This window comes from Cryptomeria japonica, chromosome 5 (assembly GCF_030272615.1).
Source record: "Cryptomeria japonica chromosome 5, Sugi_1.0, whole genome shotgun sequence".
Lineage (NCBI taxonomy): Eukaryota > Viridiplantae > Streptophyta > Pinopsida > Cupressales > Cupressaceae > Cryptomeria > Cryptomeria japonica.
The window spans coordinates 546,976,032-546,989,239 of NC_081409.1; the positions used below are offsets into that span (position 1 = coordinate 546,976,032).

At 37.4% G+C, this 13,208-nt stretch overlaps 1 protein-coding gene across 1 annotated transcript in view; it reads right to left on the reverse strand.

Moving 5' to 3' along the window:
* Nucleotides 1-13,208, reverse strand: part of LOC131034569 (uncharacterized) — a 78,961-nt gene that overhangs the window by 3,030 nt on the left and 62,723 nt on the right. Inside the window, exons 4-5 of the mRNA XM_057966105.2 lie at nucleotides 5,213-5,323; nucleotides 4,621-4,975 (exon numbers count right to left, since the gene is read on the reverse strand). Of these exons, the coding sequence (XP_057822088.1) occupies nucleotides 4,621-4,975; nucleotides 5,213-5,323 (466 nt within the window). The remainder of the gene's footprint in view (nucleotides 1-4,620; nucleotides 4,976-5,212; nucleotides 5,324-13,208) is intronic.

Consider the following 13,208-nt stretch of genomic DNA (forward strand, 5'->3'; position numbering starts at 1 on the left):
GAAGGGTAATGACTTGAGACCAGATGAAATTGAAAGTAGAGTGAATCACCTTTCATTTGGCACCAATTTTGTGAAGTTTCATTGAGTTTTGTGCATTTTATAAGAAAATTACTTAAAACTGCCTTGAAACTGTTGATATATGTAGCTAGGTCGGAGCTCTTCTAGGGCCGACCTAGCACACCTAGCACGTTTGGATGACTAATGGGCCCATGGCCTTAGTCATATCCCATAATCAATATCTTGCTTGAAACGTGTAAGACTATTCAGTTTTTGGCACCAACTTTATGCATTGAGTTGTAAATAAATATATTATTCTTGCAAGCCCACTTGGGAAAGGTAAAGGGCTAAGTCGCCTATAAATACAAGGCATCAATCATTATTCATATATATCATCTCACTCAGCGAACATATCCTATCAGTGAACTACTTCTGTGATCAGCGAAGTCAAACAAGGTCAGCGAACTGTTGCAGAGACAGAAAATCATATCCCTAGGACAGCGAACTGGTTCCAGTGGCACCGAACCTCATTGTAGGTTCTTCAAACATCATCTTGAAGACAGCAAACAGGTGATAAGATCTGCAATTCACCTTGCAGTGACAGCGAGCTCCAGCGAACTCCCCTCTGGCAGCAACCATCTTGTGTTTTGCAGATAAGTTCATCATTTGTGTGTTTGCCATAATTTGCAGACTTAATACTATTGTGCTGATGTTAAATGCTTCATGGGCTGAAGCTAAATTGTACATACTGATTATTGAATAAGATCTTAGAATTGTTGCTGGGTTTTTCACCTCCAAGAGGGAGGTTTTCCCAGGGTATATTGGTGTTCTTTGTGAGCTTAATTTGGTAATCTGTTCTGTTATCTAATTTGCTACAGTCTGATCTAAAACTAACAGAAACCCTTGTTTCGAGGGTTTGAAGTGAAGAAATGTGAATATCTCACCATTCCACCATTGAAATTTTGCCAAAATCAGTGGAATGGAAGGTCTAGGGGTGCTCCAGATGGATTTTGAAGGATTTGTGCAGGAGATGAAGTTTGAGGCCTTTTTGAGCAAGCCCTAGCCTAACATCTTCATGTGTTGGGCTTCGAAGTGTAGGTAGAAGCAAGATTTTGTTGGAAAGCAATTGGTGAGTGAAAGTGGAGGCCAAAATCCACTTATTGGGACCCTATGTGATGTGTTTAAGCCTGAGGAGTGGTGGTTTGAAGTTTGGTAATTGAATTCCTAACACTTGCTTTGGAAAAGTGGCCTAATTAGGCCTAAAAGCCACTTTACCAGTCAAAAACAGAGGTACTTGTTCCAAAAGAACCCCTAGGGCAAATTGGATATGTTGCAAAACAGCCAAAAGGGTATCCATAAATGTTCTTCTTTTATCTTGAAACTGTCCGTACAGAAAGTTATGGTAGGAAAACCCTCTGAGTAGGGCTACAAGGAGTCTAGCCTAGTTGTGCAGCAACTTTTATGATGCCCTTAGTCACTTTAGAAACCTGCCTTTTAAGTATTGAATCATTTTGAGGTCTGTCCTAAAGTTGTGTCAAATTTGCCATTGTGTTGGGTCTAGTGAATGGATAGGTGGGTTGGGAGAAAGATTCGCATATTGAATTTTTGTGAGCCCTCCTAGGTGAATAAATTGTGTTGGTTTTTGACTTGAAGTCCTGCTCTGCATCACACCATTACAGTCCTTGCTAAAAAATCCAGAAACATGATTAATGACCTAGTTTTCTATGCCACCCCTAGATATTTAACTCAAAATATAAGAACCATAGTTGAATAACTTGTCTAAAACTCACAGAACTTGCAAGTACTCGTGAATCAAATGGCATGCAAGTTACTTGAAGTATAACTCCGCAAAAAATACAGGGAAAAACTCAGCCATGCTACAATAAGTCTCTCTGCCAAAACAAAAACCTCATCTTGCATCATTTTTTAATGTCTTTTCAAGCATTTGAGCTGCTTTTTTCCAGCATTTGAGGATGCATCAAGAAGGTTTGTGTGGACTCAAAGGCCTTACTTTGGTTTTGACAGCAAGGGTTTCACCCCTTGATCCCATCTTGTATCACAAACAAGGAAGATGCCAGGGCACCAACTGTAGACACCGTGAGAGGTGCTGCCCCTAAACCCATGTGAAGGGCACTACCTCTCAACCCCGCTAGGGATTGTCGCCCCCAGACCCCCACCATAATTTTAAAAAAGTAAAAAATAAAAAATTGTTTTGGGCCCATTTTTTCTATGAATGAAAATAGTAAAATATTAATATGATACATAATTTATAATCATGTCACTATGGTGTGAATCAAACATGTTTTTCTTAATCTATAAAACAATATAGATCATGATGACTACATTATCATTGATAAATCCCCTGATTCATGGAATGGATTTAGCAATAATTAAAAATCCTGCCAAATCTAAATCTATTGGTGACAAGGAAGAGTTGTAGTTGCTGTGAAAGAAGGTTTTATTTTGCTACGAAATAAGTCTACAGTTGTTGCACAACAGGTATTTTTACTGCCACATGAAAAGGTTTTTGCTGTTGCACAACAATCTTTAGTTGCTACGCAACAGTCCTCAGTTGTTACATAACAAGTTTTCAGTTGCTACACAACAATCTTTAGTTGCTATGCAACAGTCCTCAGTTGTCACGTAACAAGTTTTAAATTGCTGCACAACAAACTTTAGTTGCTACACAACAAGTTTCAGTTGCTATGCAACAAGTCAATCACAAACATGGCTGTAGTTCTTGATGTGTATAAGTTCTTGGGGATTTCAATAATGAAGATTCGGAGCATGAATATTCAATCAAAATTTGGTCGACTTACACAGCCTCATAAGCTTGAAAACACAATCCTGCATGAATAAACATAGTTCTTTCAGCTTAGCTTGAAAAGAGGACTTCACTGCAGGGCCAAACAAGCTATTGGATTGGTTGAAGAGACCGGAATACTGAGAGAGGGGGGGAGGGCAGGGGGGTGAATCAGTATTCTCACTAATTTAAACTTTCTCCAAAATTAGAACCTTCCCAGATGCATCACTAATTAAGCATATCAAACATGAGACAACAAATGTAGAATAAATACAAAACACAGCCACAAATGAAACACCGTATTTTATACGTGAAAAACCCAAATGGGAAAAACCACGGAGAGTGTTAGCTCTCAAGAGAATATAACTAGTTATATGGTGTTTACAAAAGGGTGGCTCACTGTTGGATGGCTCATTGCAATAGGTATAATTGAACTGAAGAAAGTTGCATCTCCAAATGCATGAGATCAGTTCCAAGTTAAGCTCAGACAACAACTCGCTAAACCTATAGAAGATCCGGTGAAAGATCTTTGTACCACTATCCACGGATAACTGCAGTAGATCCGGTTAAGGATTACTGCAACACTATTTGCTCTCTGACTCTGTTCCAACTGCCTTCGCTGTCCGCAACTCGCACTGCACACTCAATTACTTCTCTATCACTCTCTCTTCTCTTCATTTCTTGCCATACTCATATCATAGACTTCTATATATATACCGGAAAGCTTACACACTAAAATAAGATGTCAGCCTAGCTCAACATGTTAACCAATAAAGCCTTAAACATAAACATGATAACCAAGTCGGCCTCCGCAATATCTCTACATGCTTCCTTTTACACAATTCATTCATCGATGCATATACCTTCATTACCAGAATGGGACAAGGGTCAACCGGACGTATAGATACCAACTCATAAGCACAAAATAATTCCAAACTCCAAAAATACAACTTCCACGCATACCACATATACCAAACCACGAGACATGAAAAGATACAACTGACATAACCGAGATAGCTGATACCAAAGACACATAACAGATACTAAGACCACAATAAGCATAACTCAGGATTTCCGATATGAGAACCTTCCGGAAGTGACTCCAGTATGTCATCTACACCTTGCTGCATCATATCCCACAGATACCAAAACTGCATCACCTGCTCATCACACCAACTGCCATCTACCATCCGGACCAAACCGGACGATTGGTTTGATATCAATGAGAACAATGACAATATTCACACGTCTAACACAAGCAAGGACAGATTTTTGTTATGCTCCTTTATAAGGATATATATGAGAAAGGCAAGGGTGTAAAAAGAAAAGCCCAAGCCCAGACACGCCAAGAATGGATAGAAAATACCAAGAATAAGTATCAAACAATGACCACTTTGTTATATAGAAGCATAATTTGAGTCTGAATTATGAAAGCCCTAATCCAAAAGTAAACAAACAATAAAGGAAAAAAAAAACTTTTATTGATTTCAGGGATACAATAATACCATCCCATGCATTGTACCTGGTTTAGATATCTAAAACATCATGTCAAATTTAAAGAGAATACATTCTACTATTACAGTGGAGTTATTCACGGCATGACCAAGACTAGATTTTAAGCAAACATGCAAGGATAACATAGTATCTATTAAACCATCATGAGACAAAAGAAGAAACTTCAGAACAGTTCAAGTGATCTCAATTGACTTGTTAAGCCACTATAATTAGCCCTACGAAACTAGTAGTTCTTGCTCTTAAAAACTTTAATTTCATATGCACATGCCCAGTCAAACAAAATTAGAAGCAAATTATCAACATACCCAAGAAGTCCTCGACCTGACCAAGCACGTGGTGTCACATTTAGATGCACTTTCACTCCTCGTCTCATAACTATTACAGGAATTGCACGGCCTTGGTTGGTTTGACCTTCCCTTGCAAGCCTTGGAACTAAATTGTCACCACCCTCCACCATACCAAATTTCAGAATCTGATCTCCTAGTTGAAGTCCATCTAATGCTGCTGGAGACCCATCAAATAATTCATCAACAACGGCAAATGGAAATTTTGGAATTGCATCTTCATCCATGGATGAAACTTCTGAAGTAGTAGGCAAAGAGATGGAGCTGATGCTGTTCGATCCAGATGAAATTTGGATCCCTAACTCTTCCCCTTCAGCTGTGAATACCAAAAAAAGACAAAAATCTCAATATAATTATCAAACATCAGAACATTCCCTAAAGCAGTGTACCTGTTCCATAATCTCCAAAAAGGCTTCAGACTACCTAGTTCTGAGCCTCAAAATTTATGGACTTTAGAAATAGCCCCGACAAAAAATTAGAATACTAATGAATCAAGTTTGTTTTCCAAATGCAATATAATCGGAATATTTTAAAATGGGCATTATGCTGGTACCTGATCTTTTCTGTGGTAGAGTTTGATGATCCTGAACAAGACCACCTGAAAGAAGGATGTGGAGGTTTTGCTCTATTTTTTCTGTGATATCCTTATGATCATTACGCAGCACTGCATGCATTAAGTGCTAATAAGCTGTCCATTTACAGCATGTCATAAAAGATCCAAAATACGTGCTAACATACAATCAAGTTTATCAAATGTTTCCTAGTGCTCAAGCTGCTCCTACACATACATTTTCCAGTAAAAAATTTAAAGTTACAAGTTCAATTAATACTTGGAGACGTGGATTATCAATATTCTTATTATTACAATGCATGGATGTTATATATCATAATAGAGTAAATTTAAATGAATAACTATTCTATCATTGAAAAAGATAAATGTCCTGATAAAATTCCAACCACAACAGAAAAATAAAAATAAGTGGGCCAAAAAAGAAACAATCTCAAACAAAGATGTGAAGAGAAATTATCTCAACTACAGAGCTTGCTTACCATTCATAAAAGTAACTTTTGTTGTCCTATAAGAATCTAAAAGTGACGATAGCCTCCACTAAAGAGAACCATGTCTTTTTGTAAAATATAGTGCAAATAAATTAGATATAACAAAAGATTCATTAATGAGCTGCATAAGGGTTATATGTTGGCATCCTCAATTGAAATCTGCTGAAATAAGTTTACTACCATGAAGTATGTTTTACATCCTTGCTAATGAACAATCATTAAAAAGGCCAACGACAGCAACTTCAAGTAAGATGAGTAACAAAATCACTGTCAGCCCTAATAATAAAGGTGGTATATCTAACCATTTTAAGAAGAAACATAAAAAAAAATTAATGCTTCTTATTCAATATCTAAAAGATATTCTGGTACTTGTGTCTGGTGAAGATGAAAAGCATAATCGAAAGCTAGTTATCACTTCCAAAATAACTACGAATACAACAGAAGTGGTACTATATATAGTTTTAGCCGTTAGGCACTAGAAGGTACATAACACACAAGGAATTCATAAAAACACATTTTATACAATAAGGGCATAAAATATATCTTACAAATGTGTGTGTGTGTGTGTGTGTGTGTGTGAGAGAGAGAGAGAGAGAGAGAGAGAGTTTGTTCTATTTATTTCATAGTACTTCTTTTCATGTTCTTTTTTAATATTTTCTAAGATCAGCTTTGTGTGTGTGTGTGTGTGTGTGTGTGTGTGTGTGTGTGTGTGAGAGAGAGAGAGAGAGAGAGAGAGAGAGTTTGTTCTATTTATTTCATAGTACTTCTTTTCATGTTCTTTTTTAATATTTTCTAAGATCAGCTTTTTTAATGTTGCATTTTTTATTTTGCAGTTTTTTAATTTCTCCTAAATTACATTGAGCTAGATAAGTCTCCAATTGGCCTTTACCATATCCATACAAATTGGCTAAGATCCAAATACGTGCCCATATTCAAATGCATCCTGAAACAGCACTCAGGCCGTATCCTAGTGTATCTTATCCATATATGATATGCAGATACATATATCTGTGGGAGAAGAATCTAACTACTCTAACTATAATATATTAGGGCTTTGAAGTTCACGAGCATGGTTAAGTAGCATCTCAAGAGCATCATCCAGGAGGCTCTTCAACTCTTCAATTTCATTTCCCTTTAACTGATCCACCATAATAAACAGGCCAGATGCCTAGTGAATCAGCTTAAGAATTATGGTCGAGCTATGGGCTTGGTTGATAGGGATCCCTTGGTTAATCATTTAAAGGCATTTTGAAAGCCCTTGAAGGTTGATTAGTATGGAACATATTGTGTGTAGCCCCTAGCCCCCACAGGAATGAACTTCTATTTATTTATTAATTAACCATCTGCCTTACAGGATGTTCACTTCAAACTTTGGGAGGGGAGCAATGATTTGTGAAGCAATCATGCAGGCAAAGCATTGAAATGATCAAAATGATTTATAATGTCAAGAAGATATATTTTATCTCTTTGAGTTTTCCTCCAGCTCTCAATTGCTTTGTAGATCCTTCCTCATTGGTATGCTGTGAAGATGGTCTAATTGTACCCAAAAAAGTAGTGTCATGTCGGTGCTCAGGGAGGCAGCTTATCTCAGAGAGCGTGACCCAGTCATCAAGAGGTCCCAGAAAACAATCAAAGGTAAGCACCCTGAAAAACATATAAGAGCTATTTTTATTCCCCCACGACTTTTTCTTTAGGTTTCACAAAAGAAATTCTGGGGATGGAAATAGGGGATGAAACAAATAACTATACCAGTCAGTTGATGAGAACTTTAAAAAGTAACCTGACTGCTAGTGTTCAAATATCCTATTGTCACCAACACACCTAAACTCAAATTTCAGGCTGCTGCTTCTTAATTTAGAAAAACATGGGACTGATGATTACATTCTTTTCACATATGATTAGTCCTTGAAGTGATCGGAGTGTTCAATTTGCATAGCTTATTCTTTTCTGTTTGTTTCAAATTCAAAAACATCTGTAAGATGTTCATAGGAAGCTTGTATTTAATTTCAATTGCAAAATAGATGATGCCAAGATAAAACACAGCTTATTCACAAGGGAAGAATGAATCCATATTTTGATCAACTGATTTGCACCTCTTTTGCATAATGAAGTGATGCAGAAGCATCAAAAGCTCTCACAATCCTGAATGCCCAAATATATATTTTTTATTTTGGTAAACCTCAGGGTTTTAGCCTGATCTGAGCCCAAAGAAACCACTTACAGGGCAATTTCTTCCCAATGGCTTTATCTCCGAGACCACTACTAGGGAGCCTTAGTCCCCAAAATGTTATCACCACATTCAAATTCCCAAGCACAATGGCCTAACGTAGGCACTTAGCCTGCAAGCACGACTACCCAGAGAATGCACATGGCCTGCAAGTTCAGCAGCCCAGTGAGAATTTGAACCTTGGTGACCACCACAACAATGTTGTGACTTGACCACTACATTATGCCCTTATCAGCTATATATATATATATATCAAATTTTGGTTTTATTCTACTTTTTGTTTGCAGTTAAATTTTTTCTGTATGATCTTTTATATGGTTTAGTGTGGGTTTACAGATGAGCATGTAGTCTTTGCTGTTGACGTGTTTTAGTGGTGGGAGACTTCATCATGATCGCCGCCCATGATCATCACCCATGCATTTGTCACCACCTTGTCTTATTTATCATTTGGGACGACTTAATTAAGGGATGCATCCCTTCACATTTTATGGTCGCCTCTCTCTATGTCATCCCTCTTGTGAAAAGGGACGACCATTGATAAGAGTCACTACTCGCATATATATATGAAGATCGAAGACTTCATTCAGATCATAATTCACATACACAGTTTGCCTCATTCATTTCATACTTCAGCAGTTAAGATTTTCATATAGCAGTTTGATAATTATATCAAGGAGATCGATTTATATTGGTGCAATTAATTTGGCCTTGTGAGTGGCCTCATAATTGGCTTTGTGTTAGCCATAATGTAATTGATTTATTTCATCATATAAGAGATATTATTGCTGGGTTTTTCTCCCTCAAGTAGGAGGGTTTTCCCAGGGTATATTGTTGTGTTAATTGTTCAAATATTGGTTGATTTCTGCTTAATCTAATTCTGATCATAAAAATAACATGGTATCGGAACGGGTTTAAGAAAGATCGTGATTAGAATTGATTAAGCATCAAATCCTCATTTGTTCTTCTCATTCTTAGTGCGTCTATCCTTGCATCAAAATGGTGAACGGACTCAAGGTCGAAGATAGGCTTGATGGTGCCTCTAACTTCACCTCTTGGAAGTTTAGAGTTCTAACTACATTTGAAGAGAATGATATTCTCTAATTCGTGGAGAAGGAAGTGCCTGAACCTGATGATGAGAATGAGAAAACTCAATGGAGAAAGAATGGCACAAAGGCCAAGAAAATTTTAATTGATTCCGTAAAGGATCACCTTGTGCCTATTATATCGAAGTTGAAGACGGCGAGAGAGATGTTCAAGACTTTGGAAGGATTATATGAGATCAATAATACCAGCAAAGCTCTTTCCTTAAGACAACAGCTACATCAAAACAAAATGGCTAAAGAAGATTCAGTCATCTCCTTCTTCATGAAGGTCACTGAGTTGAAGGACCAACTATGTGCTATTGGAGATATAGTTGAAGATAGAGACTTAGTGATGTTGGCTCTCAATGGTCTTCCTCAATCTTGGGAACCCTTTATCCAAGATATCAGTGGAAGATCTAAGCTTCCAAAGTTTGATTGCCTTAGGGCTGTCTGTATTCAAGAAGAATCCAGATTGGCTGCAAGAGGGATTGGTCAAAGCTCTCTCAATGAAGACACTCATGTTCTCGCTGCTCAAACTTCGAAGACGAGAGGAATAGAAGGGAGAAAAGGAAATTTCAAGAGGAATAGAGACAAGAAATCAGATGTTGCTCTTGATTCAAAGAAGAATAGAAATCTCTCCCAAATTCAATGCTTCAGATGTGACAAGTATGGCCATTATGCTCAAGATTGCCCTACAAGACCAAAGCAACATGCTTCTATGGCGGATGTTGGTGAAGTATCTCCTCAAAGGGAATCTAGAGACAACAAAGAAAGGTTTATATTCATCTATGCCCTATCAAGCAATTTTCCAACTGATAGCAACACATGGTTGATTGATAGTGGCGCTTCTCGACACATTACAGGATATAGAGAGCACCTTTCAGATTTGGTAGAAAGAGAAACCAACCTCCAAGTCGTAATCGGAGATGATGCTTGCTATTCAGTAAAAGGAGCTGGAACCACCTCTCTTCACCTAGATTCTGGCATTCATCTTCACTTGAGTGATGTCTTGTTCATACCAGGCATTAGAGGAACCTTATTTAAATTTCAGCCTTGGAGGACAAAGGATATCAAGTTGCATTCTCATAAGGGAAAGTTCTTGCTTGGCCGAAGAACTCTAGCATGAAAACAGCTAAGGTGATTGGTGTTCGCCAAGAGAGTCTTTATAAACTTTCCACCAGCCCAGTTCAAGCATTACCGCATGATTCTTCCAGTTCGTGTGAGCTATGGCATAGGAGACTTGCTCACCTTCACTTCAAATCTCTTCCATCCATGTGTTGGTATTATGGATGACTTTGTCATGTGTTACATTGGTTTTGTCATTGATGTCAACACTTGTCTTCTTGGAGGTTTACATTATGTTCACCAGTATGGTTAGTGGCTTATGCACAGTCACCGGTATGTGTTCACCAGCAGGTTATATTGTTCACCGGCAGTGATGATAAATTGGAGATCATTTGGTTATGTCGAAGACATGGATTGGAAGTTTGGTTTTGGTGTTTTGCTTATTGGTCTAATCGGGTTGACAGATTTGACTTTACCGGCAGATAAGTCTAGGTTATGGACCAGTACATGTTATCTATTCCAGATTAGCACGACACATCATGGAGATTGTTTATTGATTGTGTATTGTGGTAAATGTATTGAGCCGACATGTTGTATCGCATCAAGACTTATTTGTAATTGATTTAAATGTAATATCTTTAGTGAGCCGACCTATTCATTTGGTCTTAGGTTTTGTATAAATGATTGTAAGATCTTATTGAAGATCGGGATATAGGATATGGTATGAGTGTATTCGAATATTGAAGAGCGAAAATAAGCAAATCCTTGTGCGAATCACGCAGACATTATTCGAAGGTTGAAGGAAGGTTATGAAGGTGTTTTGACACTCATGTTCAGAGCTTAACCGGTACTGAATCCAACATTGGAGATGTTATTTTGAGCAGTACATTATCATTGGATTTAACCATCCAATTGTGTAGTCAGTGTGACTCCTATTTTGTGATTGAGCATTGAGCTCTAGGCAGTTGGCCTTTCTGCATGTGCAGGCCCCATTTGTATACACATACTATCTGCAGTAGTATCATCTGATTGTGGGTAAGGTTTCCCACCGTGGTTTTTCCCTTACCGAGTTTCCACGTCAAAATCTTTGTGTTATGTGTTGTGGATATTGTTTCTCTTTATGCTTCATGCATTAAGTTAAACCGGTACTGCTATATCCGTTAATCTGTTTTACCGGCACTTAAGTTTGGTTTACCGGCATTAAGTTTAAATTGGAATAACTTGCATTTGGAATACAATTTATTGACAACTGGTTCACAACTGATTCACCCCCCCCCCCTCAGTTGTCCTTCCCGAGACCTAACAATTGGTATCAGAGCATAGTCCTCTTTTTGGAGAAGCCTAACAGCTTGAGGAGATCCTATGACAACAAATATTTTCAGGAAGAACAATCCGAAGCTTGATGGAACTAACTATGGCATATGGAAGATTAGAATGGAAACACATCTGAACTGAATTGGAAGAGATATATGGGATGTTACAAAGAATGGCTATGTTGCTCCTGTTCCAAATCAACCTCATCCACCAACATTGGCTAAGGACATGGACAATGATTGCAAAGCAAGAGAAGCACTTCTGAATGCATTATCAGATCGGCAAATCATGGGATTATCAGACCGATCTACTACTAAAGCTATTTGGGATAAGCTGGAGACACTGAATGAAGGAGATACCACTGTCCAGATTGCAAAACTGGAATGTTATCGAGTCAGGTATGAAAATTTGAAAATGGAAGAAGATGAAAAAATTTCTGCATTTATGGAAAGAGTTACTGAAATTGTTTTAGGAATACAATGTTGTGAAGGATCCTTAAGTGAAGATGAAATTGTATCTAAAGTTTTAAGAGCATTGCCACTAGCTTACAAAATGAAAGTGACTGCTATTAATGAAATGAGAACTATGCCTAATACTTCAGTTTCTAGAGATACTTTGGTTGGAAACTTTCAGCATTTGAGCTTGAGGAGTTTGGTCTTGTTGCTACTATAAAGACTGATTTAGCTTTCAAAGCATCATCATCATCAGCTGACAAAACTGATTGGAAAGCACTTTATGCAAAAGAACTTGAAGATATGAGGAGAGAAAATGAAGAACTTGAAGAACTTGAAGCACTATTTGCAAGGAAAATGCCTAAAGGACCAGCAGGAAGTAAGTATGAAGGTAAAGCACCTTTCAAATGTTTTAACTGCAATAAAGTTGGTCATATGGTATCTAGATGTCTTGATAGACATGCAAGACTAAGGGAGGAAGCAAAAAGATCATATAAGCCTAACCCTGAATATCAGAGATATAGATTCAAGAAAAACAGAGATAAGTCATGTTACTATGCAGATGAAGGTAATACAGATGACTCAGATGAAGATCCAGCAGATAAAGGATGGGCTTTTGTTGCAATAAAAGAAGATCAACTGGCACCTATTGTCAAACCGGTAGAGCAGGCACTGGCAGCAAAAATTGAAGAAAAAGATGAATGGATTATAGATCCCTGATGCTCACATCATATGACTGGTGATAAAAGCAAATTCTTATCTTTTCATGAAATTCATGGAGGTCTAGTAAGGTTTGGAGATGATAAAGCTTGTTTAATCAAAGGAAAAAGCACTATATCTTTGGATGGTAAGCACAATACTGACAATGTTTATTATGTAGAAGGTTTAAAGCATAATCTTTTGAGTGTTGGTCAGTTAGTGGAAAAAGGATTTTAGTTATAGTTCAAGAATGGGAAATGCAAAATCATAAACAGAACTGGATTGGAGATTGCAACCAGTAATCAGACTAAAGGTAATATCTTTCACTTGAATATCAGTGATAAAACATGTTTGATTGCACACATTGATAAAAGTTGGTTATGGCATAAAAGACTTAGTCATGTGAATTTTGATTGCATTGTAAAGATCAATTCAACTAAGGCAGTAAGGGATTTACCTAAGATTGTGAAACCTCATAATCCAGTATGTAAGGAATGTCAAATGGGAAAGCAAGTTAGAACAACATTTAAGAGCATTACTGAGAAATCAAATAATATTTTTGATTTAATTCATACTGATTTGTGTGGTCCTGCAAGAACAAGAAGTCTACAAGGAGATAGATACTTTATGCTAATAATTGATGATTATTCT